Genomic DNA, 27,088 nt, shown 5'->3' on the forward strand with positions numbered 1-27,088 from the left:
ATGTTATCAATTCCAAAATTGGAAAAAATTTTTAAAAACTAATTTTTAATCCAAAATCCTGGAATTAAAAAATTTGTGAGATTCAGTACATGATTTTTAACTTTAAAACATTTKTTTCAAACTATGCTGATTGAACAATGTCTTACTAAACTGTACTTTAAGCCTACAATTTTTTAAAGATTTATTAAAAATCCTTAAAGTACCTAACTTTTTCTCTAYCTTTCCTGATCACTTTCAATGAACGGGATTACAATTTTAATACTTCCACATCTTTCTTAAATATTACAGTTATTCAAGAATGTAAAAATATTTCCCAAAACTTTTTCCTCCGCAACGGTGTGAGTGTGACAGCAAGCTAAAGTAACTTCCATCGATGTTACTCATACGCCATGCAYACCCTTTCACTTGCGCTTTAATCTTGCCAACCTCATTCTGGGCATGCTTGGCGTTGATTTACATTTTGCCACCGTCTAAGTATTATTTGCATGAAGGCGTTAGAAGCTGCAAAGTGTGTGGTGTGCGGGAAGCGGATGTGAATTTGTACGCGCAAACATTCCGAGCTGCACAGCTTGAAACGCTTTGTGGAAGAATTTCCGCTGAAAAGAAAAAGTGAATGCTTCAGGGAAAATGGGTTAGCTCTCGTGCAATCCGCAAGTGTTACACCTGCTGGCTCAGCGCTATGTGAGAATCTATGCAGACTTGGCAATTGTGTTTTAATATATTCTGCTGCTTTTCGTATGTACACTCGCGTGCAGTATATATTATGTCGTGTCATACACATGCGTTCGCGCTTTTTTGCATATTGAAATCCTTAACGCTTTTGCTTGCCTCAGTCACATTGCAGCAGCATTAAGAAAAGTGTGCAAAGGCTCGCAATAGACGTGTATGAAGGTGGCTATGGGTGTATGAGTGTGGGTGTGTGTGATAAATGGGTTGCTGTCCTGGCATGAGATGATTGTTGGCTGCTGCCAACACTGCCTGACACGGAGAAGAAAATGCACATTCACTTGGATTAATTTGCAAAATGAAAAGGTGTGCATGTGGTCGTATACAAAAGTGTACGATATACATACATACAAGTTTATGGAATTTCTGGTAATAATATAAATCACCTTTACATACCATAAATTATTAATGCTTTCACCGTTTCATGGGAACGAAAGAAAATATAAAATATTATGCAATTTATATAGTAACTAAATATTCTGATTAATCGTTAATRCAATGTTAATATTAAGGGGTTATTCGTTTTTTTCCTCCCTTCCGATGATTGTTGACATGTTTGCATTTCAAGCTCATAAACTCTTGTATTATCGGCAGTTATAATGCTCTCCATGTATGGACGTATGATCGGAGTTCGCACGATCAAGCCAGGAGACCTGTTTGCGGTACTCTTTTTGAAAAAAMATCGACATAATTGGGACAAGTYGAGAAAGAACCCGTTTCATACCCAAAATATCCAACAAAATCATTCGAACGGACTCGCAAAAAATGTCGAGCTCTCTTGCYATCTCTYTAACACTTGCCTGRYRATTTTCAAGCACCRYATCCTTCACTTATTTYATAATCATAATATTTGCAGCAGTTTAAACGGATGAGTAAAAAAAAAGTTTTGCAAAAAATTTATCCCATTGCTGTAACTGATAAATTGTTTAATGAAGCTCGGACACGTTTACGAGACAAATTTTGAAACCCGTCTTAATTCCTACAAATTACTGAATGCCATCAGAGCTTGAAAACTAAGAAGACTTTTTCCAAATTTTTGCATCGCTTGGAGAAAATTGTGCACTTTATCCGTTGCTGTTTCAAGTAATGAATGTTCGTTTTGGGCCTTGGCAATGTTAAAAAATTTTCAACGATCATGCTCATTAGAGGGCAGGAATTCAGGACTACCTACATTGTGCCTAGAGGCTGAATTAGGAAAAAGAATGGATTTCCGAACTACTATCGACGCATTTGCTGACGCCAAATCTCAAAGCTCACTTCCACGTTCCAAATAACAGGTTGTTYAATAAGTTTTGTCGTTCGATAAGAGAAGAGCTACTACTAGCCTAACATTTCTWTGTTTTSTTKKTAMACTCTKCATATGGACGTATCATTTCAATTTKTCGATWCATTCTTTTCTTACAAGCCATTTGGTGTCGCTGTGTCACAGCACTTTCTTACAATGGAAAAAATTGATTATCGTGCATTGATAAAGTTCTTATTTTGGAARGTGTAGCACCAAAAGAAATTTATGAACGAGTGTTAAAAGTGTRTAATGATTGCTCAACTAGAATCGGACCAATAGAAAGATGRGTTGCTRAATTCAAACGTGGTCGTACAAGCTTTGAAGACGATCCACGTGAAGGACATCCAAAAAGCGCATTAACACCAGAAATCATAGCCAAAATACAGCATATGGTTTTGGAAGATCGTTKATTGAATGAGAGAGATTTAGTAAAGGTTCTACACATCTCATGAGGCAATGTGAGTCATATTTGAARTAAAATTTTGGGTTTTCGAAAGCTGTGTGCTCAATAGATGCCGCATTCGCTAACAATGGAACAAAACACATTCGAATGCGACTTTTGTCAGCAACATTTGGTGACTGTATAAGACTTGGGTCTATAACCATGATCCTGAATCAAAGCAAGAGGATAAAGAGTGGTGTAAACTTGATTGTTCGGCTTCGAACAGAGTTCGAGTCCGGAAATCGGCCAAACAGTTTATGGCATCAGTTTTTTGGGATGCGAGAGGAATTTTGTTTGTGGATTACTAGCAAACTGGTAAAATTATTAGTTCTGAATATGATGTGGACCAGGTGAACGACAGAATTCGTGAAAAAAGAACCGTTTTGCAGAAGAAAAAAATCAATTTTTATCAGGATAATGCACCGTGTCACAAGCGTATTTAGACAAGTGCCTTCCATTTGTTTCCAGAACTCAAAATATTTATAATAATTATGCATAGCAGGCGTTTTTCATCAAATGAAGACATCATAACGACTGTTGAAACGTATTTTGCAGACCTTTCGGATGCACACTTCAGGAGAATCGTTGGAGCAAGTGTATTAATGTTCAGGGAGATTATACTGAATAATAAAGTGTAATTTGAACCATAAAATTGTGTTTTACTTATCAAACGACCAAACTTATKGAACAACCTGGTAATTGAAGATTGGAGTATTTTAAACTCGTAGTTAGAAACTTGGTCATGATAGTCAAACAATTTCTAAATAATATATATATATTTTTTCATTTTAGATCACTAAATAAATGTTTCATTGAGATGTTAGTGTATTTTTAATATCTAATATATATTGTTCATATATTCCGCTAAAATCCGAAAATTATTACTGACTGAAAATCTATTTATGAGCTCATTTATAGATTACTGATTTTCAAAATCGTACAACACAAATTTGTTCCACCTAGCAATACAAAAAAGAAACACAAATTGTATACAGGTGTCATAAGAGCATAAAATACGACCTCATGTCTGACTTATTATTAGAAAGCATTGAAGTAGTAAGTGGGAAGATAATYAATAAAATTAAATAAAAGAGTAGATATATTCCTCCAGGGAGTGACCCCCACTGATTCGAGTATTGGTTTTGCGTATGCTCGAAAATACGATTGAATTAGAACTACTCAAGATCAGTTTCCTGATTTTGACATTTCTACTGTCATAAAAACCGATAATAATCGTTATTACTTGTAAACACAAAATTACCACAGACGACTCAATTCTAGGTAAGTAGTCGATATCCTCTCGTAAAATACACATTGCCATTCAGTGCTCGTACGTTGTATGGGATTTTAAATAATCAAGTTTCATTCAGATATCTAAATTTGTATTAAATTTATCAATTGCAGTGAAAGACTTTTAAAAGAAATAGCTGGATATCGCAAAAACCTTTGTACTTCTGATAAATTGTATATTTTTTCAACATTTMATTGTCTTAAAATAACTTTCAACTCGGTTTCTTTTTGGAAAAATAATTAATTTCTTAAAGCAGCATTTATATCAACACATAGCAACTACTACTAGCCATTTGTACATTACAGCTTTTGTTAGTTACCCAAGCTTATTGATTTTCCATTTTTACCAACTGCTGCCAACAGCCAATCTAGGAGTCGCTGCCAACAAACACTTGGCGAAAAACAAACGCCAAATCACAGTACTGAAATTGGTGAGCACATACAAACATACACACTTGCATCCATATATATGTCATAACTGTGTGTGTGTGTGTGTGTCGGATATGTAAGCAACCGTTATGTACACAGATGTAGCGTGAGCTCACATTGATTCTCGCCTGTTGTCGTGCCAGTGCACAGCTGTGCCTGAAAACTTACGTGAAATCACTGAGGCATTCGGTTTTTGGCAGACATTATGTCGACTATTTCTTTCATTACGGAAATGAAGAAGGCATCAAAAATGTTTTCCCTTAATGCTTTTTGCGTCTTCTATCTCTTTCTTTTTTTCTTCCCCTTCTGTGTACCTTAAAAGCGCCGTACAGCGCACTGATTTCCGTTATTTGTAGCTGTTTTGTTAGTTTTTCTGTCGCCGCCAACAGATTCGGTTGTTGTTTCCGTTTCCTTTCAATTGAAATGGTCTCCCCCTCGCCCTCTGGTGCTCCACACTGGCACCTGTGTACATCCTAACAACACATGCTATAGTCGCATTAGCTTTTATGTGTGTGTGTGTGTTTTGCTTTTTGTATACTGTTTTTTCATACTTTTTTTTTAATTTTTGTTTCTGTGTAAATGTGTGCATGTGTTGCCATATGCTTGTGTGATAGTGACTTTGAATTTGGCAACGACATTAACTGCCAAATGAGCTGTATCTGATTGCTTTGCTCCAATTCTATTTGTATATTTTTGTTCTTGTATTCATTGCATTCCCATTCACAGGCTTTGCCAGAGACTTGATTCTTAGAGCTTGATTTTTTTCCAAATTCCCATTTGGTGTATCCGTCTCTGTCAATTTGGTTTCCATTTAATTAAGTTCTATTCAGTGAAATGTGATAAGCAGACGGTATGTGCTCCAAAGGCTGACATTATGTAATATCAATATTCGTTTCATTTGGGTATCAGCGTGGTAGCAAATTAGGCGAATAGAAGCGGTTTAGCCGTCAACGCAAGTAAAATTTAAATGGTTCTTTATACCAGGAGGCATAAAAACTCGGATCTCCTTCTCCTCTTATACGGAGAGTCGCTAACGTAACCTGATAATATGCTGAAATACCTAAGTTGTATGCCTTGATGAAAAACTTAAAGGAAGGCCAAGTGTTGAGGAGAGGGTRAAGAAAGCCTCGGTTGCCTTATAGAGAAGGTATAGGGAATCGGTGGGAAGTCTCGCTTTACGAAATCTTATTCAACCCAATAATGTTCTATTGTGTACAGCGCTCGAAATACTAGACGCATTAAGAAGCGGTGCACTTAAAGCCATTCTACACATACCACCCATGATCAGCATGAGAAAGTGATCAGTGAACTTTCTCATGGATGGTTCGTAGTTACGAGAGAAGATTGAAGGACAATCTTCTTATAAGTTTTCTCCACATAGCCTAGCTCAGGGGGGTAAGTATCACTCCAACAGGAGAACGACAAAACGTCATAGCGCAATCGTTGGAAACTATTGGATCTCTGTTATCATCTTGCGTTTAGCAGCCGTTGGTCAACGAGCAGCCTCTGCGACTGCGAGATCCTTGTGGTTTACGTCGAATATTCTCAGAACTGGAGTGATTTCAAGCATTCGAACGACATCACCTAGCCAGTGTATTTAATTCGCTGAACTATGTCAACAGGCGGATTTTTTGTTCGACTTATRCAGCCGTATTAGCTTTGCGGGGATACCAAGTTCAAATGTAGCGACATAGAGGCAGTTCCTTTTCGTGGATGGATGTGGTGTGTGTCTAAAAACTATATTTGTATCTTCGAAAACAAGGTAGCAAATTGAAGAACTGAAAAAAATTGAWGGAAAGCTATGAATATTYTACAATTTTCTTATAAGAAAATTCTGCAAAAACCCCCTAAGACGCTAAGCCAAAACAAAACGCAAATAAAAATGGAAACGAAATTATTCCTTGATTCGAAAACTGGTACAATAAATTGTAACAAGCGTGACTTTACATAGCAAGAATCAAATTCACTGGTTATACCAAGCAACATTTATGCTAAAATGCTGTATTCTCCAGCAAATTGATGAGACAACAAAATTATAGAATTTAAAGCAATATTTAAAAAGAATTGTACATAAGCAATGCTAAGCAAGATAAACAGTCTCAGGAAATKGCATCGAATTGGTGAAACGGAGCTTACTTAAGCGGTCCTTAAATGAGTTAGRCTATATCAAAGCTTGAGCAGCAAACGATAAGACGAGCGATAACGCTAATAAACACATTCATACGAAATTGGCTAAGRAAAAGGTTGAAAATGAAAAGAAAAAAATTCAAAGCACAAAAGCAGGTGTAAACTCGAAGAGCTGTTGAGGCATGTGAATATATACAGGTATTACGTTATACGTACATGTGTCTACGGTTGCGTCGACTTAGCTTGAGGCTTTCACAAAAGTGCTAGACGACAGTTTCACTTTCATTTTTTGCCGACAAAAGCGACAATAGCAAATAACAATGTTTGTCGACGGAGGAAGAGGGTAGATAAAATTTTAGAARGCTTACAAGCAAAACTTGGAAATGACAATGCACTACAGTGTATCAMAGTATCAATTTTGGTTAAACTTGTGGTATTTATTTTTTCAAGAAAAGTTAGAACATTACAAAATGTTGCATCTTGGGAAACGGAAACTATTTTTCTTCCTAAAATTTGCTTATAATGCCTGCAGTCTGCTTCGATATGCAACTTCTCTCTGATTCCATATTTCCYATTTGGTTATGCTGGTCTATGCGATTTATAATGAATTTGCTCTCTAACTCACTCGCGGTGTGACATTATGTGACATAATACTAGTCTAACCACTGTACAATTATATGTATTTTCATTTCAGTTAAATAYGGAATATAATTCTATGTATAGCCTCTTATTTCGCTTGGAGTTGTGGAGCTGATCTTGGTAACTTCATTTACTACTTTAGCAGTTAGTCACTAGTGGCTATATAAATGTTTTCAGTATAATAAACAACTTTTATTTTCATTCATAAACTTTTGGTACTCTCACAATTTTCTAAAAGCTAAAAATCCATTTTACTTATGCTTCACTGAATCAACTTCTCGCCTTGAATCAATTTCTATAAAATGTTGAATACGGTTTCCGACAACTTATTACTCTGTGGCGCTTTAAGSTATGAACAAAAATATTTAATTTCTACACCACTTTAAAGTTTCATAATTCAATTATTGGTGACTGAGGTGTGTGACTCGACTAAAATATTAATATATCGCCAAAATGTAGGCCACAATTTAGTGCAATTATTGCCCACACTTAGTAAAATACTTAAGGGGGGAGCCTGGTTTGGAGGCTTCAAAGAAGAAATTCATATTTTTTAATAATTTATCTTCTAGTTGAACTAAAAAATTCCAAAGAAAAACTGTAACATTTTAGAAATTTTTAAGAATTAAAAAAAGTGGTTTTTGACCAAAAAAATTRTACTTTATGTTGTTTAAAAATATGTTGAAACTTGACATTTCTTAGTTTTAGTTTAACTAGAAGATAATTCTTAGATTATTTTTAAAGAGATTTAAGCAAAAACAAAAAAATAGATTTTTTATGGCTTCTAAATCAGGCTCCCCCCTTATTGGTATTTTTTATCTGAAATAATTTATTTACCTAATTCTTACTTACTTTATACACACTGTACAACAAGTAGAGTCCCACAATGTAGCGTTCAAACTTGATAACATTGTGTTGCCTTGCCTACTTCGTGTGTGCAATTACTAAGTAAAAGCCGCATTCCTTTGAATCAACTGATACGCCTTTATGCCCCCACTTTTTCTTAATGACAGCGATATTATGGGTATTAATGGTAGAAATCTCTTCTTCGATGCGCAYACACGGCTAATGAACAGCCAGCTAGTCAATTTGTCGAGTCGAAGGTTGCCAGCAGAGCAAGGTGCTATGAGAATGTTGATACGAGTATATACATACATATTTATATATAAGCACACATATTACTGGCATGGAAATTACGCATCGCTTCACTTCCGCATAATTTCATTTATGAATTCCCTCAGATACCAGCAGATGGCGGCTGGCGATAAGGTGAAGGTAAAKAATATTTAAGGTAAATCAGCTTAAAGGCATATCCGAAGTACTTGATTGGCTTACTGGCTTACTTTGCTCGAAGGCAGGCAACTGTGAGTCGATGGGTTTCTGCTGCTCGTGGGCGATAATTATCTTCGACTGYGCTTAAATTAATTTTTTTGGTATATTCAGTTTGTGGCGAGAAACTCAAGACGCTTAAGGCGAGAATTAAATTAGATAAAGGTAGTAGGAGGAGAGCCTGCTTTAATTGCAATTTACGAATTTGATTTTAGAACGGAAATTTTGATTATTTAARTGACAATTTTTGTATGTTTGAAAATTCATTAAATATAGACTCTTGAAGGATTTTTTTCAGGATACGATGATAGGATTTGAAAAAAACTGCTTTATGAAAATATATATGTAAATATAAATCATGCAACGCAATSTGCATCAATAATAATCTCACCTGCTTGCTACCCGCACGAAAGCAATTAATAGCAGTTAGCGTCAATCATGTAAACAGCTACCAGAATTTGTGTTTCCGTGACATGTACGGAAATAGAAATGGCTGAAAACCCTCTCGCGGGCAAAGCATAACTATTTTTTTTTGCTTTCAAATTCTAAAAAATTAAAAAAGAACGACTAGCCAACTACCTCAACATGACAACCGTTTAACTGATACTTTTTTAGATTTTTAAACGATAACGACCGTGGGGCGTTAGCCTCGTTATGRGGCGCGCGGTGACAATATACATGTTGCAACATTGGGTACATATTGTAGACAGTCTTTTCTGAGTGGCTTTTTTGTTGTCGCCCTYTATATATCCTTTCGACTGATTTTGAAAATATTTATGCTCACAACTGTGTGCTTTGGCTTTTATGTCATAAAAGCTGTGTTACATGCAAGCAAAACAGCGCTACTGTTACAGCAAAAGGGACGTTATTGTGTATTTTCAACAAAGGAAACAAATATTTCGTGTGTCCAAACACACACATACACATGTGTGAAATGCTACAWCTTGCAGTAGGCGCATAATTTATGGCGCTCATAAGTGTTGCGAATGTAAAGTTATTTATTTACGTATTACCTTTCAGTTCCGGGCCGAATGTTACATTTTGTATGACGTTTAAAGTAATAGAATTAGCCTGTTTATATTTCACCCGAAAAGTGTGAACAATAACATAATATGCTTTCTGAGATAAGTTAACCAAATATAAAATTCTTTTTTGCTAAACAAACATTTATTTTTATTTAAAGAAAATTGACTGCTTTTTAGGTTGACTGCTGCGTATGCGTAATATTTTTTATGTGTAAAGTATTTTGAGTTTTTTTTTAAAGCACTTACGTGTATTCTAAAYTGTTTTTTACTTGTATATTTGAACTAAGGCTCTAAGGTGACTAATGAGTATAAATCAATGAAGCTTTTAGAACCCAACACCGGGCTGGACAAACGTACTGTAAGACCTTAAAATCTCAGCTTATTCAGCTTATCACTTATTATAGTGACGGTTCAATATTACGATACCATTTTTATTGTATCATTTGGGCTTTGCTCCAATTTAGGCTTCAGTTTCGGCGATCATCTCTTCATTCGACAAAAATTTCTTCCTAGCGAGCATTTTTTTCAGATATAAGAAAATGAAATAGTCRCTGAGGAGCTAGATATGAAGAATACGGTTGATTCGGAGGCATCCCAAAATACAGACGCCATAACCTTGCCACMAAATCTTGCATTTTTTCATGCTTTGGAGTGRGTTTATCGTRTGCAGTTCACTCGGATGACTGTCGATTGGAATTTTAAGAAAAATGATGGAACTATGTTTCGTCCATTGTCRCATGATCATGTTTCAAGTCGTTTCAACTTGCAGAAGTCCAGACAGTAAACCCAATTTCCGACGGTTTTCAAGCATAAATCGGCTGCCGATACAAAATATTCATTGGATAACTTGTCTTCGAGAAAGCACTGTTTAATGACTTAATCGTGCCTGAATTGGAGGAAGTTGATGAAGACGACAACAAACAGCTCTAGATGTCATACTGCCAAAGCAACAATTAATTTATTGAAGGGGTTAGGGGTAGTCAGAATTTTCAAAGAAATTTTTTTTTGCATTTTCGTTAAATGTAATATCTTACAAATATTCTCTGAAAATTTCACGATAATTGGAAATTCCAAGTGTAGCCAGGTCCATCTCCACCTGGTCGGTCCAGCGGAGTGGGAATCTTGCCCTTTTTCTTCTTCCCCACCCCTTCTGCGACGAATACTTTCAGGACTGGAGTCTTATCATCCATTTGAACGACGACCTAGCCAGCCGTTGTCCTTTTATTCGCTGAACTATGTCAATGTTGTCGAATAACTCATACAGTTCGTCGTTCCATCGAATGCGATATTCGCCGTTGCTAATGCGCAAAGAACCATAAATCTTCCGCAGAACTTTTCTCTGGAAAAMTTGTAACTMSGACTCATCAAGTGTTGTCGCCGCTCATGCCTCTGCTCAATATAGCAGGACGTGTTCGTCGAGAGAGGACTTTACTTCTTAATTGCCTACTGTCCGAATTAGCACCTYTTGGCAAGGGTTATTCTGCGTTGGATTTAGACATGGTTGTTGGTGTTAGCATTGGTTCTAAGATAGACGAAATTATCTAAGACATCGATGTTATGACTGTCAACAGTGATGTGGAAGAAAAGTTGCGAGTGCGACGACTATTTGTTTGATGACCAGAGATTTTACGTCTTGCCCTTTTTCCCTAACGGTGCGGTTGTTRTGGCCAATGATATCGATGTCATCGGCGGTACATCAGCAGTTGTACACTTTTGTCGAAAATTGTTCCTTCGCTTTTCAGACCTGCAGCTCGAATTATTTTCTTCAGGAGAAGATTGAAGAAGTCGCACGATGCGGAGTCGCCTTGCCCGAAACCTCGTTTGGTATCTAACGGCCCGGACAGGGCCTTACTTTTAGGCAGTCTCTGGCTAAATCTGTATAAGCCAAGTTGGATGCAAGGGTGGAGAAGGTCTTAGAAAATAATAAGCCGGGGTATTCCTATMGTGGCTGAATAAAAGATCTTTTCATTATGTAGATTCAGCTGTCCTGCGTACGAAATCCCAAAACTATATTAGCAAAATATGTAAATTTAATATTATTTCTTGCACCATTTGCTTACTAAAGTTTATTATTCTCAAGACAGCATAAATAACTTCAACATTCCAATTTAATTTCTTGCAGCATTTGGGCGTGACTCGCAGGCATTTCAACGTCTCAGCACTCAACASGACAGAMAAGTAAGKGCCGCAAGGACTGCCGCGTGTGGAAATCGTATTTAATAAAACACTTTTGTGTGCTCAATTTGCCAACTTCCTGGTGTATCCGAARCGTTGAACAACGGTACAAGCGYTCGCGCCTATTAAGGMACTTGGCTTTGGTAAGAGTAGAGTTGAACACCTGCGGACCGCGAGACAGTTGAGCGCACGTGTGCAAAGCGTCTCGAACTGAACAGCGCAGCACTGTTCGGTTAACTCACAGTTTTCTGTCAATATTAGCGCTATAGCAACTGCTGGGTGTGGGCGATACTGCGCCCCGCCACCGGTAAGCCTTAAACCAATATTTATTCACACACGTACACGCACACGYATAYACTCACACACAACTGTACATCTTCTGCATATATCTCTATGTGTATGTAAATTCATATATTCATACGCACTTGCACAATCACCTTTTCACSTTTCACCGACCATTTGCACTTGCACATCAACGCTTGCACGWGGTCAACCATCAGCTGCAGAGTTCTTTCTCGTAATTTTTTGTTGGCTTTATTGTTTTTGTGCGTGCATTTTTTCATTTATTTGTTTCTGTTTTTGTTTTCGTTGATTTTCGATTTAATAAGTTGTATTATTTATATAGTTAACTTTGGGTTCATATGCGTGAAAAGTAAAGTATTATATTCGGGTAAACGCTGTGAGCAAGAGTCGAGGGCCTTGCTTCCGTTCCCATGACAGTTGGCGCTACGTAACTGACCCGGATTTTATAACCGGCCTTGGACTGTCAACTCGGCAGAGTACTGCCGCTACAACAACAACAGGGCTTTACGTCTTGATTGCTTTTATCGCCGTATTAGAAAATATTTTTGTCACTAGCCGTAACTGAGTTCSAACCCAGGTCTTGAAAAGTGGTAATGCGTACCTCCAACACACGTCGACTTCTGATAGTTACAATTTAAAACGCTGTTACTTTTGTTTTTCATGAAAACACAGAACTGGACCCGAGCTGTAACTAAAGCGACATATATTATTCCGAAGGCAATAGCTTGAGACCGATCATGAATCGGCTTTTCGTCGTTTTATAACCTAAGTATTTGGATTGGGTAATCTTCCAGCCAGATTTTTGGGTGAGGAATGTTTTCGACTCTCGTGGTGGCCGATGGTCTAACCTTATTTAGTGTCTTTTTAATAGTTAGTTATCCAGTTAAGTTCCTAGTCTAGGGTCGAGTACGAAGAAAATTCATTAACTTGACATCACAAATGCTTCGAAGCAGATTTATTGAAATCTTTTAATTGAGGCTATGCCAGCTAATGTAAATTGTATGGAAGCAGCTCGTAGGTCCGCCATCATTATATGGAAAAGGTTCTACTGAGTTACAGAAAGATTAATACAGCATGGATCGAACCAGATTGCTCAGATTAGTGCGAGTATGAACTTCTAAGCAAATAAGATTCTGAAAAAATTTCAAGCAAAAGCACCCAAGTTTATAATCTATGCCTTTGGCATAGAGATGTATTCAAGGGTTTTTATCCTGCGCTCACAGACTGCTGTGCAGTCAGTCAGCAGGTATTCTGAAGTTTCAGACCTCAAGTTGCAGAAATACGCCTATGAAGCGAGGCCTATGTTATATATGTAAGTGCTTTTTGAACTTGCCATGGCCAGTATAGAAGGCGAAAAGTAACCTGAGTTTTTTCCTTAGGAGCTTGATTAAATAWTGAAACCTTTTAAGTTGGTAACCACCCATTAGCAACTTGGCATGGCACATATCTAGGAGTTCTTGCCAATGCTTCTCCCTACCCACCTCTTTATCTTTGTAGAGCAGCTCCTTTATGATACGTTGACCATCCGCAATGAAATGTTCCCGTACTACCATGTCGGTGGAGCAGGCAGGCTCATCAGCCAGTTCAATCACGGCAATAACTTTGTGACCTGGCACCCAAATAAKGTGCACTTGGCTACGTTAGACTATTCAGTCGTTCTATACATTCCTGCATTCTATTCAGCCTTACTACCGAGGGTAACTTTAAACTTCCTAGTGAAGTTAACCCTTTAGGTAATGTTATCCCTTGGGAGAAGTTTCAGAAGAATTTCACCACTTAGGTTAATTATGTGTAGGGAAGAGATTACTCTATCTCTACCAAACTCTTCTGCTGGCGTTTGGAGCAGTGTGTATTTGAGAACTTGACCGATTACTGGGTAAAGCGGTGTGAATTTCAGGAAGACTTCAAGTGCCACCGTCGGACATGTGCGCATGGCGAAATCAGCTAAGCTTGAAGTAAATTTTGCTAGAATATGTATGCACCATACAGYTCTTCTTTATAACACTCAACGGGGTAGTGTTAACAACTATGGATGCTGCAAAGTATCTGATCAGGCGACAGAACAATTTTTTTTGAGAAATATTGCCGAAATACCGGAAAAAATTCATGAATCTATATTCCATTATCTTGCCTGCCATTTTGTAAAAGARTGGATAAACTTTCCTGTTACTCCTTCCTTTTGAATGTAATTTCGAAGAAATATTTTAAAAGGTCGCCACTTTTTGCTGCGGCAATATATTTTCCGCCTAAATGTATACTCAAAGAAAATTGATTTTCCATTTCATGCAGCAAAAATACAAACAATAAACATACATATATACGGTTATTTATTACGATGCCGAGAGACATTTGCGCATTTCAGTCACGTCAAACATACTGCCGCCTGACTAACAAGGCCCAACGCCTGCCGCTCAAGAAAGACAGGCAACAGCCACAAGAATGCTTAATGTTGTAAAACATTATAAGTGTGAGGGGCAGATTTCTGTCTAAGTATGTGTGTACATTTTTATCTAAGTATGTATATACTCTTACTTGTGGCGGGCTTGTCGTTGATACTATAATTGATGCGCTGCTGTCAGCCTAGCGGTTTTTTAACGCCATCAAWGACCTAGTGTCTATAAACGTAGAAGACAAAACTGAACTGAACCGAAAACATTTTCTTCTATTTCTTGGCTGCAACAAAAATGTTGATTGTTCTTGCAGAATATTGATGCTGTTGCTCAATCGTTACACGCGCCATTGGCTCAATTGTGTGATGATTGCGTATCGTACTAGGCTTGTGGAAATGTTGCAGGCACGCAGTTCTCTTTGTAAAATGAAGTTCTAGCAATAGTTTCTGAAGGCAGCGATTTCGCACGCATCAAAGTTAAAAGGTGCAATTATTTATTATTACTTATAACGTTTTATATCGATAATTTTTCCACTGATTTCTCCAACTTTTGATTACTTATGTACGTGTGTTGCCTGCAAATCTTGCGTTTTGCTTTTATTTCTGCTTTTCACTTTAGCATTTTTTCTGTGCAAGCGCTCATTAAGCACTCTGCGTCATTTATTATGGTGTAAAAATATTATTTTTATGTCTGRAAGCATTCATTTTTGTTATAATCGCATTAATTTGCTGCACTTTGTGAGAGCATGCACATTTATGTTTACTTATTTACTTTTATGCAAAGTAGCAGTGATGCAAGCAAATTTCGATAACAACGTCACAGAAAAGGTAAAATTAACAATAAAAAAAAAGTATATTGAAAAGGTAGTTTGCGTCAATTTTCATCCCCATAMGTTTCATGAAAATCCCCCACTTTCACTTTCACTTCAATCTCAAGTACATCTCTTTCTCTCTTTCCCTCACTCATTCTCTTTGTATTTTATGTGTAACGTTCATTTTCGTAACTCTGTCCTATTTATATATAAATACAATTATTATGTAATTAAAATTTTGCCAAGAAATTTACTAATCCAATTTTKAAGGCATATGAAATTTTAGAAGGCTAAAATGAAAGCGTTGCTTCAAAATAGCTGCCATAAGCAACTCGCTTTTTACGATTTTTACCATCTTTCAGCGTGAAGATTTCATTTGAAGTGAAAGATTTTTAGTATTTATAGACTARCTAGACAATTATCCGTAGATAGGCATATAAGTAGGTTGAAAATTTATATAAAAGTTGCAAATTTAAGAAATTCCAAAAAAAGTTTGCGTAAGCTGATTAATTGTGTGTCAGTGTTAAGACAGTTTTCATCCATATTTTTATATAATTTTTTTTTTTTTTGCGAAGTGTTTAATACTTATAAAATAGAGGATATTCAGGTCGCAAGCACTGCAGCAGTGCAGCAAAGCATCATATGCCAAGTAGAAATGTTGCGGTATAATTATCAGTAAAGTGTCTGCAGAAAAACAACAGTATTGCCATGCAGTCACTTGYTTGCTCGAACTTCTCCCCTAGGAAATTTTTTTCTCATTCCGTGAACATTGTTCAATGTTCATCATACGCAGTGTCACACTATTAATGTGAAAGCAATTATTTTTGCCTTTTAACAAATTTTATTGATTACATTTTCCAAAATAACAAAAGAACCATATTTTTTCAACACTATGAGGCTTCTAATAGGCCTATTGTGACCTCCCTTATATCACATATGGCCACAAAGGTTCAGCATCTTGCACATCTCCAGGTGCTTGCTGGGCGCGATTGAGGTGATGTGAACCCTGTCCACGTATATGAATTGACCTGATTCTGGATAGCCCACCAGACTCAAGGCCATAGTCCAGAATCAGGTGTTCTGGAGTTTCCTGTTCCATGTCGCAGAATCAGTAGTTCATGCAAGAGACTGTGTCTATGTTGGACAAGTGTTTCATGAGCTTGCAGTGCTCTGTATAGTACGCAACAAGGAGAAGATACTTTTTTATTATTTCCTTAAATCTTGCAAGGTTGTACCCTCCCAGAATCAGCTTGCCATAGCGAATTTCTGCTTTTTGCTGTTCTCTCTCCACTCTCTCCTCCATGCGCAGCAGCTCCTTTATAGTGTGGGGTTCCACTGGAACGCATGGTTCCAAGGTGGTTCAGCCTCTCTATACWCTAATTMACTAAAAGCGCCTTACTGCCGCGAATAATGCTGAAATTCGTAAAGCCTTGGAAGAARGGAACTTCAAGTGCAGGAGTCGGGCAAGTGCGCATGGCGCCTGAAGCGCAGACACAGGTGAGCCCTTGCAGTTTCGATAGTTGAAGATTCTGTTGCCTTACATGCCCAAGCAGCCGCTCTATAAGTGACAATAGGTTTGTACGATAGTACACAGTCATCTTATGATACCTGGCTTACAGCTCCAGCAACAGTCGTCAAGTCGTCTGCATATCACTAGTGTCTAGGTAGTTTTGGACAGTGCTAAATCCACATGCGTAGTCTACCGTCTCTTCAGTTACCTTCAATCCCTGCCACCGAGTGTTAGGGGCCTCAAGCCCGGAAGGGATCTGCGTTTCATAAAAGGGACAACGGTTGTTTTTGACAGATGTTACTCTCTCCTGCAGTGGTTTCAGCCATCCTAGTAAAGCCTCTATCAATTTCATACTGGAGCCGTCACATTTCCATTCTCCAGTGCCTTGATAACACTTGCGTGTAACGCATTAGCAAAAGCGAATTCAGAAGTTAAGCTGTGAGTTGGTGGGGGCAGTGTTAGTGGCTCTGCCTGCTCTGTACGCTTGCTGACTGGTATTTTGGGGTGCGATTTTCCGTGCCTTCAATCTTATAAGGTTATCCATAATTTTGTCAATTCCTTTTAAAAATAGGAAACTAAAAACTGAGGTCCTTCCTATTAGTATTAGGTGTTCAAACTTGGGAGAAAATTTTGGAGGTTTCTGTTAACTAATAGAATAAATAGAGTAACAAAGTATGCGCTATCCTTGCCTCGCACCATCCATACATATTTCTCTGTGGGAGAGCACCTAGTGTTCAGATCTTCACATATATGTTCACCCGGTAATATGAAGTCTACAAATTTACTTCGGTCAATGAAAAATTTTCTTCTAGTTAATATCTACATGAAAATACGTCCTTGCACTTCTTATAATTTTATAATTTTTGAGCAAACTGACGGCAAACCTAAGAGAGGTTTTGCAAAGGAGTTAATATTTACTCATTAACTTTAATGTGAATAACTAAAAGAGTCATAAAATCTCAGCCAACTATATTAAAACCACACAAAGTCAGCTTGCAACCATTGTATGTAGTAGTGGGGTGCATTTAGCACATTAAATAATGAAATTTAATTTGAATTAAGGTAATACAATGTAGCATAACAGTACATACTTGTAAGCATTAGCTTCCGTTTAATAAACCAGGCAAAATACACAATATACATATATAGTATGTAGCTATAGCTAGGTAGTACATACATATAACAGAACAGTGGCATATTTGATACAGTTAATTTCGGTTTGTGCGCAGATTACCACACATAAATTGCTCGGTAGGCATATAAGTTATGCTTACCAGATATATACCAAATATATAACCGTTACCACAACTATAAATAGTAAATTTATTGCACCTAAGATAAATTAGTTAATAATTTTGAATTCTRTGTCTACCAAATGTTTGTGTTTTGTGCAAAAGACTATCATTTATTTTATTTTCATATAAAGAATGCAATGAAACACAGCTTTTTGTGCTTTTGTAGACGAATTTGCCGTGTCTTGCTTACACTTTTTGTCAAAAGAGCTTTTTATGTTCAGAACATTAACTGTTTTTTTTTCAAATTTAATCAGTTCGAATGTGTAATAGAAGAAAAATATCACAAATTATATATGCGAGCTATAGCCGTAGAATAACAGAAGCAGCACCACTAAGAATACCAGAGTAAATTGAAAATTTTATCTTTCTGCTTTACATGCGTTCCYCTTTTTGGCGTTAATGCGCTGCAGGAGCCTAAAACCAGCACCCTGAATTTCTCATCGTTCAAATCAAGCTTTACTTCCAATGTTAATTTCCTGAAGAGAAGGTAAAAGCCTTAAAAATCCAAGCAGACGCGCTCAGGCCGTCTGCAGCAGCAGCGATTAGCACTAATTCAAAATTTCATATGTTCTCTCCATTTTCTTCTTTCATGCCGTTTTTATAACTGTTTTCTTTATTAAATCGCTAAAACCGATATTTGAAAACAAAAAAATAACTCAAACAACGCTATGTAAATACTTGCAATTCCACMAACAATACTCACACACACATAACCACACTCGAACTCACACACACACACMTCCAAAACCGAAATATTTTGCCAAAAAACAAAAACAGATTTAGCTCGGGAGACCTCTCTTCCGAGCACGACGATGTCGATCCCAGTCAACTGCCGCCTGCTGCGCGGCCAATTCAGGATCAGCCCACGAAGCCGCCAATCAGTAGTGGTGGTCCACCGGTCATGCCACCGCCGCCAGCACCGGGTGTTCCGCCTGCCGGTGGCGCTGCTGGTGCCCCCGGCGGTCCGGAGTTGTCGYTGAGTTTCGGTGGTGGCAAGGCAGCGGCACCAGCACCGCCGCGCGGCGTCAGCGCTCCAACCAGCCCAGCGAAGTCGCGTGAGAGTTTGCTGCAACGTGTGCAGAGTTTGACGGGAGCAGCGCGTGATCAAGGCGCTTCCATTTTGGGTAAATTMATTTTTGTAAATTATTTTAATARCACGTTATATTATATYGATGTCCTAKGTGATYGATGAGCGCAASAGTTAATCGGCCAATTACTGTWACCTTAAASATTTTGACGTAGTTCAATCCGTCCCTTTTTTGTGTCAGTTCGTAACTGTACTGCTTCTTTATTTCATCTTTTCCACCACCAACTTTTAGTGTATAGGAAACCTTTAKACATGGAGATTCGTATTTCATTCGAAGTACATGCTTGAGTCATCCTAACTTTTACGATTTCCGTTCACCTTTGACGGTATCCTGMGTTGCTTGTTTCAAGGTGGATATACCATACCTGACTGKTTATTGGATGAACGGAACTCTTYTGTTTTGTYCTTATTCCAYATCTGTTGATTATTCATTATTATTGCTATTATTTACGGAAATGCTACTTAAACACTTTAGTTCAGCTTTTCAGATTATTTTCATTCATTACATGAGTGAGTCTTTCCTTGTCATCAGCGTTGCAATTTCCTGCGATTYCGCTATGTCCTGGCACCCATACCAGTCTTATTACAATTACAATCGATGCTAATGATAGTGCTTGGAAGACACTGCAATATCCAGAAAATCTGAAGTTGCAGTTGATAGAGAGCTTCTGGCAATAGACCTCTTTAGAAACCTTCCCCCCAAGCTTTGATTCATTCTTAAAAAAGTTCACTGCCCCTCTCCTCCAACGGGTTCCTAACACTCTCTTGTCGGTTTTCAAGAGCACCACATAAAGGCTTCGTCGAATATACTAGGTTTGACTATGATGTCGTGAGCTCTGAATATTTCACCGCATCCGCCGGTTGCAGACGGATGTCTCCCATTTGCGGAGGCGGAGCCTTATTAACGAGAGGTGATAGAACTCCACCTTTTGGGGTAACCCTACTCACATTTCCTTGAGCACGAGCGTTGCTACATTTCGTCGCACAGAAGACTGAGAATGAGGTGTTTGAGGTTTAAATCAACCCGAAGTTGCTTCTGGCAGGACGTTTTTATAAGCTTCCTCAATAGCAAGGAAGGTCTCAACAGCGAATTCCTAAATCTTAATTGCTTACTAAAGGCATGACACTATAGTATGCAGTACAGTATCCACTGACTTGCCTTTACAATTGCTCGGGAAGTTAGCATCAAGGAGCAACCGAAGCGTATGTTCACAGCACTTCCCAATTGTGTTCTTACTTACGACTCCAAGTCGCTAGAGAAATGGATAAAAGATAATGTGTGCGAGGATTTCCGAGTGTTCAGTCTCTTACCAAACTAGAAACCCAGATTTTCTGGGTCTTACAGCAACTTTCGTGGCCATAGACTTTCCAGGCATAATGTGCTTTATCTTGGAGGCCACGCCACAGGCCCAAGGTAATTCGCTCACCAAAATAATTTATTGTTTCGTTGGTTATATGGCACGTAATGCCACGCAAGTCTTGTTGGAACAGAAGGTCGCTTACATCGACATCCTCTAATTGAGTCACGTAAAAGTAATTAATCAAGACTCAATAGCATGATCCACTGACAGTCACTCAACGACGCGCTTGACGATAATTCGGATTTTTAAACTAAACTCCAGCTCCAATTGTTCTGCGCGATTCGGGTCAATAAGGCATATCAGATTATGCACTTTATCCACTAGGGAAAACCAAGTAATAATCACTCTTGATAGGTTGTGCACTGGATTTAATATTCTGTCAAAAGTTACAATTGAAAAAAAAAAACCATGTCCGAACAAAAAAAAAACATGTTAATAAGTCTCACAACATTTCAAAAATATGGTTATAAATGTAAAATAAATTTAATAAATAATATTCATTGACAAACTTATCTCCTAAATTCATATTATCTATAACTAATTCGTCGTAAGCTCTTTAACAGCTTGCTCTCTTATATTTTCATATTAACTGGCAACTACTCTTACTCAATCCAATTAAATAGTTTCCTAACTGTTAATAAAATTAGCTACTTTTCGCGCATATCCGCGCTCATTTACTTTTTGTTGTGACAACATGAAAATGTCAAAACTTTTGCGCTCATTAAAAGTTCGTAATCCTATAAAACGCACAAAATTTGTTGCATAAATTTAAGAACACCGGTGTAACCAACAAGCAACCACTACCTTAATCACTACTAATGAAGTCTCATTAAAAATGCATATGTAAATATAGGTGCGGCGGTGCAGAGTGCCACACGAGCGCCAACCTTCAACAAGGACAAGTACTTCACGTTGCTCGTACTCGACGACCAAAACACCGACTGGTCGAAGTACTTCCGCGGCAAGCGGCTACATGGCGATTTCGATATACGCGTAGAGCAGGCTGAGTTCCGGGTGAGTATAAGTTGCAACAAGCGCGTGGCGACCGAGAAATTTTTAAAATGTCTGYTGCAACCGAAAGTGTGYGGCTCGTGCGTCATGCTGCAGCTTAGCTGGCCTACAGCAAACATGCGCCCACTGTTGGGCAATTGTTTAGCCATTCTCTCACTTAAATTCAATTTTTTGTTTTTGTTTTACAAATTTGGCTTTGTTGGCACTTTCACCTTTGACCTTGCGCGCTAAATATTTAACGATTAGTTGTGAGTATGTGTGCGCCGGACTAATTGCGCTTTCACACCTCAATTCTCCACGCGTTTGCCACTTGCAACGACATTCCAACCGCCGTTACCRCAGCTTACTGCCTCACATATTATATAATTTAACGTTTTGGTATGTATRTGTGTGTGTTTATTTGCAGGATATTTCGCTTACTGCCAGCGCCGAAACTGGACCCATTATTTCCATGGCTGTCTACCGTGGCGGCACCAGGGTGAGTAACTGAACTATAAACTTTGATTTAAACCGTTATGCCTCTTATCCACGCATGCAACATATGAGCAGGCATCCATGAAAGTACCGTATATACATAGGTGTGTAGGAGTGTATGTGTGTGTGGAAATTCCGCGCTCGCATTTTAATTGCTCCCTGTTGACCAAGCTGAGTAAATGTTGGCCCATCGTTCAAGTTATGCACAGGCATATATGTTATATCGCTACATACATACATATGTATGTCCATTACATTTTAACTTGTTCGTATAGCTCGACCACTCAGCCTAGTCTGGGCCTTTGTGAACTTTKTTTGCTCTTTGACTTTAGTTTCATTATGAAGCTCACAGTTGGAGCGAARCCACTCAAGCGCATTTATTTCCATTTTCCATGAGTCACTATAAATTTTATATGTTTACATTAAGGCGAGTAYGAATTTTAACAACTTTGCTCCATGAGAAATTTTTTTTTTATATCAACAATTTGAACCATATAGATCGGAATTTTAATATAAGACAACTAATGAAGTAAGGATAACTGTAGTCAAATACGTTGACTGTAAAAGCTCGGCTCGCTTATGAAATGGGATCTACCGTGAACTAATTTAAATTAAATTTTTTTCTATAGATATAGATTTGTCTTCGAGCTTTGTGCATTTTTCCAGAATAAATCAATATACAGAAAAAAATAAAAWTAAAACAATTTCCACCCAATAAACCCAATAGATAGTTGGGAGTTCCATGGCTTCTAGATCAGAACCACTAAGTTAAATCGTTCATTGAATAGCTACTATTTTACTACTAGATTAAGTGTCTCAGTTGATTAGTGCGACAGAGATCAAGAGATCTCATTGAATAGGTTAAATAAACTCACGTTCCGTTGACCAGAGCTATGATATTCAAGATGTTTCTCAATTAAATTAACCAAAACTGAACTGTCGAGGAGAAAGTGTCGATATTAYTCTTTGACTAGCCTTTGGAGCCGGTTAAAAGTTTAGAGCCTAACCACAGGTTCTTATTTCGGATAACGTCTGCTTAAAATCCCTTTAACCGCAGAAAGCTCTGATGAAAGCATGTAGCTCAGTCGTCCGTCAGCGTTACACTATAGACTAGTTGGATCCCATACCAAACAAGTGTTGGTTGTTTGGAGCTCAAACAAATCCCAACCGTAATAGCCAAAAGTGACTAAAATCAAGAGTTTACGATATCTCGTTCTTCCTTTTCGCTTTTTGGCGCCAWTTGGAGATTGCGCGAATACTCTCAGAGCTAAGGTGGTTTCATACATTCAGACGACATGACCTAGCCACTGTCTCTTAATTCGCTGAATTATGTCAATATCGTCGTATACTCGTATCTCTTACAGCTTATCGTTCCATCGACTGCGCTGTACGCCGTCGCCAATGCGCAACGGACCAATAATCTTTTGCAGAACCTTTCTCTAGAAACTCGTTACCCTGATAATATCATAAGATTTTCTCATTGTCCATGTTTCTTATTTTCTCCCAAAGATTGAAGAATTCGCACGATTGAGAGTCGCCTTGTGTAAAACCTCGTTTTGTATCGAATTCTTCGGAGAGGTTCTTCCCGACCCCGGCAGAGCTGTTAGTATTGGTATATTTGGTATCAGCTGTGTATATTAGTTTTGCGGCGATATCAAATTCAGATACAAAGCAGCTTTGGAATCGACAAAGAGGTGGTGTGTGTCGATCCTCTTTTTTCTTTCTTTATTAGTAGTGCTTTTTAGGTGGCGGGTCCCAAACTCAGCACACGACCCGAAGTCCTGAGTTGCTTGAGCCATAGCTAAAAAAATYGTTTTTGGCTACTACCATGTGAATAGCGCTTCGAGAACTTTCCTTATTTACGCGGACTTCCATCCTCCTTCATATGCATGTATTACATACCTTATTTATAAAAAAAATTACTTCTTTTTAACACCCAAGCTTTATGCTCATGCAAYCGTACGCATACCAAGTTTTATCGGCAATTAGGCTTGCAAGTTTTCCTTCTCTGCACGCTCATTGCCACGTCGACTGTGAAGGTCGCCGYCGCCATTAAAGAATTACTCAGAAATGTATGCGTGTTTGCATAATGGGCCCCTGGCGAGCTGCTCGGAAACAAGTGTTCTGCGACATAAAATCATTTGTTGATAAACATGCGTGCTTATTATGATAAGCAAACGCATACAAAATCTGTTTGTGGACTCTTTGCGCACTAATTGGTACTTCACACTTATTTGATGACAAAATGCGTGCACATTGCTTTGTAGAATTTCTTTGTTTTAGTGCTTATGTAATCAAAAAGAGAGCATTCCAAGTAAATATTTCATCTTTAGTATGTTTAAAGGAACTAAGTAAATTTGTCCGCTACAACAACTGTTTAAGCTTATAATGAAAAAAATTTTTGAGTAAAGTTGTGCCCCTTTAATATTTTTCTTCGGAAAATATCTAGACAAACGAGCTATTGAAGGGTAAGTATAATAGCAAATAGGTTTAGGACGATTAACAGTTTCGAAAAATTTTAAAAGGACTTGTAATGTGGAAATTAAACTCGTCAGTCCTAAAAAAAAATTATATGTGAGATATTTTTGAATTTATTATTGATATATGATATTATTATCGAAAAAATTAATTCAAACCAATTAAGAAAAGGAATACATTGTAAGTATAAATATTCGATGTTATAAGACTAGCATCTATCTAAAAGAAAAATTATTGAAATTAATTCCGAATATGGAAAAATTAGCCGATTTCAAGACTTTTTTCTACAAAAACGACGAATTTAGTGCTCGAGATTGAGCATTTGATCCTTTGAATCAAATCAGAAGTTACTATTTTTTTTAATGGCGTGTGAGAGTATCACAACAGTCAAAAAAGGAGAAAAGGGGTAACCAAATTTAGGGTTATTATACAAAAACAAATAAATATCTTACACCTTTCTTCAACCGCTCCTAAATTAGCTAAGGTGCAAAATCTAAGGCGCAAAATCTAAGAGTTATCGTCCCATAATTCCGTCCTCTTCTTACGAATAGCTTCACGCAAATGAATCATAACTCCCAAGTAAGAAATACCATTTGACAACTTGGTCGGTCGGACGGAATTCGGAGTGCACCACACATCGATAACCGAAGAAAACTTTCAATATAACCTTAATTTTTGATCTGCTTTGACGAAGTTTTTTCGGCTTCGGCTCACCTTTGCCACGATATTTGACGGACTGATCGTCTGTTTCCGGATTCGAAGCATAGATCCAAGACCCATCGCCAGTAATAATATGTTTCATGAGATCCTGATAGTCGGAAAGCGTTAATTGTCAGACGTTAACGCGACGCTGGKTTTACGAAAAAACTATGATTGCCAATCATTTTCTGAAGCCGAACTTTTCTGAAGCCTAACTGATCTTTCAAAATAGTTTTCACTGATYCTTCCGATATTCCAACGATGCTAGTAGGATCTCTGACTGTTAATCGTCGATTCTCAGGCAGCAATTYCTTTATTTTATTGACGAGTTGATGTTGATGGTTCTCCTGGACGTGGTTTCATCGTCAATGTGTGCTTTTGACAAATGAATTTTCGCGCGAACCTTAATTAAGTCTTGCTTTTTTGAACAAAGGAGTAACATTTTATTTTCCTTACTCAAAGCTTTTGAAAACCGAACTAAATATTTTGCTGAATTCGTGTCACAACCGAATTAATTGTTTGTGAACACTAAGCATAATAACTCAGTTGGAAATTAGATGTGGCTATAGCATTGCACAATATATTAAAAGTAGAGAAAACATAATTTTTACCATTACAATAAATTAACAAAATCTCAATCAAGAATGGATGAGAGAATGAAACCCAACCTTGGAAATAGTTTTAAGATATACGTAGTTCAATACCTTCCAACATCATGATATGATAAAAATAATAGACTGTTCCATTGAATTCAATAGATTGTTCTTTATTAGTCTGCATCTCTCGGTGTATAAGTGCTATCAAGTTACATTATATGGGGYTAAAAATAATGGATCAACTGAAGCAATAAATCACCCATAAGATGAAATCGTTAGTGAATCGCCGAAGCGAACTTGAAGCTTCATATTCTTATGCTTTCAAATTATAGTCCAAACCAGTCACCAAGTGATTATTATCTGTTTTTTTTATATGGCTGACGATTTTGGAGGTGAAAAATCCCCTTCAGGAAATACTAGTGAATATTGATTTTTCCCAGTTTTTTTTTTTAACAATAAAGACGAGGAGTGCCTTTTAATGGCAACAACTTACCAAACAATTCAGTCCACATTTGTCCTAAATTGGATCATCCAAACCAGGTCAAATAAAACCAACAATTTTATGCAAAAATAATGGATTCCTGTTTACATGGCACAAGCTTCCCAACACTGTAAATTTTAAGTAAAACCCGCTAAACCAACAATTATTTTTATTTGAGCTCTCACAGTAATCCTTTTGGGAGAAATATCACATTTAATTACTCTCAGGTGCATTGCCAGCAGGCTTAATTGTATTTTTATTTACAAATTGAACGATTTACGTTACATAAATGATTTCAGAGGATTTCAGCGGGGACACATTAGGCGCTCACGCACATGAAAGCAAAATTCACTWCGTTTTAAGAACAACTATTATTTTTTAAAGGCAAGCCTTTTCGCTAACACTTACTCCCGCTCTCTCTCTCTCTCAACAGGTGGCACGCTCATTCCGACCGGACTTTGTGCTGATACGTCAACCACCACGTGACGGTTCCAATGACTATCGCTCGACCATTATCGGGCTCAAGTATGGCGGCGTGCCCAGCATTAATTCGTTGCACTCGATTTATCAATTTCAGGTGGGTAGCAAATGATGCAGATTGGTGTTAAATTTTTTTTACATATTTACTTATTTTACATTTTCCCTTGCAAAATATATATTTATAAAAGTAATATACTTTTTTCAGGATAAACCTTGGGTATTTGCTCATTTGCTGCAATTGCAACGTCGTTTGGGTCGCGACGCTTTTCCACTGATCGAGCAGACCTTCTTCCCCAATGCAAGGGATTTGGTAAGTCACTTCTCCCAAAATTCATTTTCAATAAAAWTCGAGTTTTTCCTATATTTTTACACATATAAACAAGTATTATTTGTGGCTTTATTACAATAAATACAAATAACAGTAAATAATATACATATTATGTACATACAATTAAAGCTCTAATTAAGTGAAGAAATACAGGGTAAAAGAGTAAGGGAGAGGTGAATCATAAAATGAAATTTCTCGTGCGGAAATGTMAACTTAAAATGTACTATTATAGTACGTATGTAGGTTGCCTTTTCTATTCATCTGTCTAGGAGTATTCAACCTACGAAAGTGAACCTAATTAGTGAAAAAAAATTAAAAAT

General features: G+C 37.5%; 1 protein-coding gene across 1 annotated transcript in view; it reads left to right on the forward strand.

The window, feature by feature from the left end:
• The window catches only part of LOC108975523 (synapsin-like), a 127,057-nt gene that overhangs the window by 16,176 nt on the left and 83,793 nt on the right, over positions 1-27,088 (forward strand). The window contains exons 3-10 of the mRNA XM_018944058.1: positions 11,412-11,771; positions 14,941-14,984; positions 18,184-18,260; positions 18,551-18,897; positions 21,075-21,235; positions 21,639-21,710; positions 26,394-26,537; positions 26,646-26,750. Coding sequence (XP_018799603.1) covers positions 14,949-14,984; positions 18,184-18,260; positions 18,551-18,897; positions 21,075-21,235; positions 21,639-21,710; positions 26,394-26,537; positions 26,646-26,750 — 942 coding nt within the window. The 5' untranslated portion in view covers positions 11,412-11,771; positions 14,941-14,948. The remainder of the gene's footprint in view (positions 1-11,411; positions 11,772-14,940; positions 14,985-18,183; positions 18,261-18,550; positions 18,898-21,074; positions 21,236-21,638; positions 21,711-26,393; positions 26,538-26,645; positions 26,751-27,088) is intronic.

This window comes from Bactrocera latifrons, unplaced genomic scaffold, assembly GCF_001853355.1.
Source record: "Bactrocera latifrons isolate USDA-ARS-PBARC rearing strain unplaced genomic scaffold, ASM185335v1 scaffold_66, whole genome shotgun sequence".
In the NCBI taxonomy this organism is placed as follows: Eukaryota; Metazoa; Arthropoda; class Insecta; order Diptera; family Tephritidae; genus Bactrocera; species Bactrocera latifrons.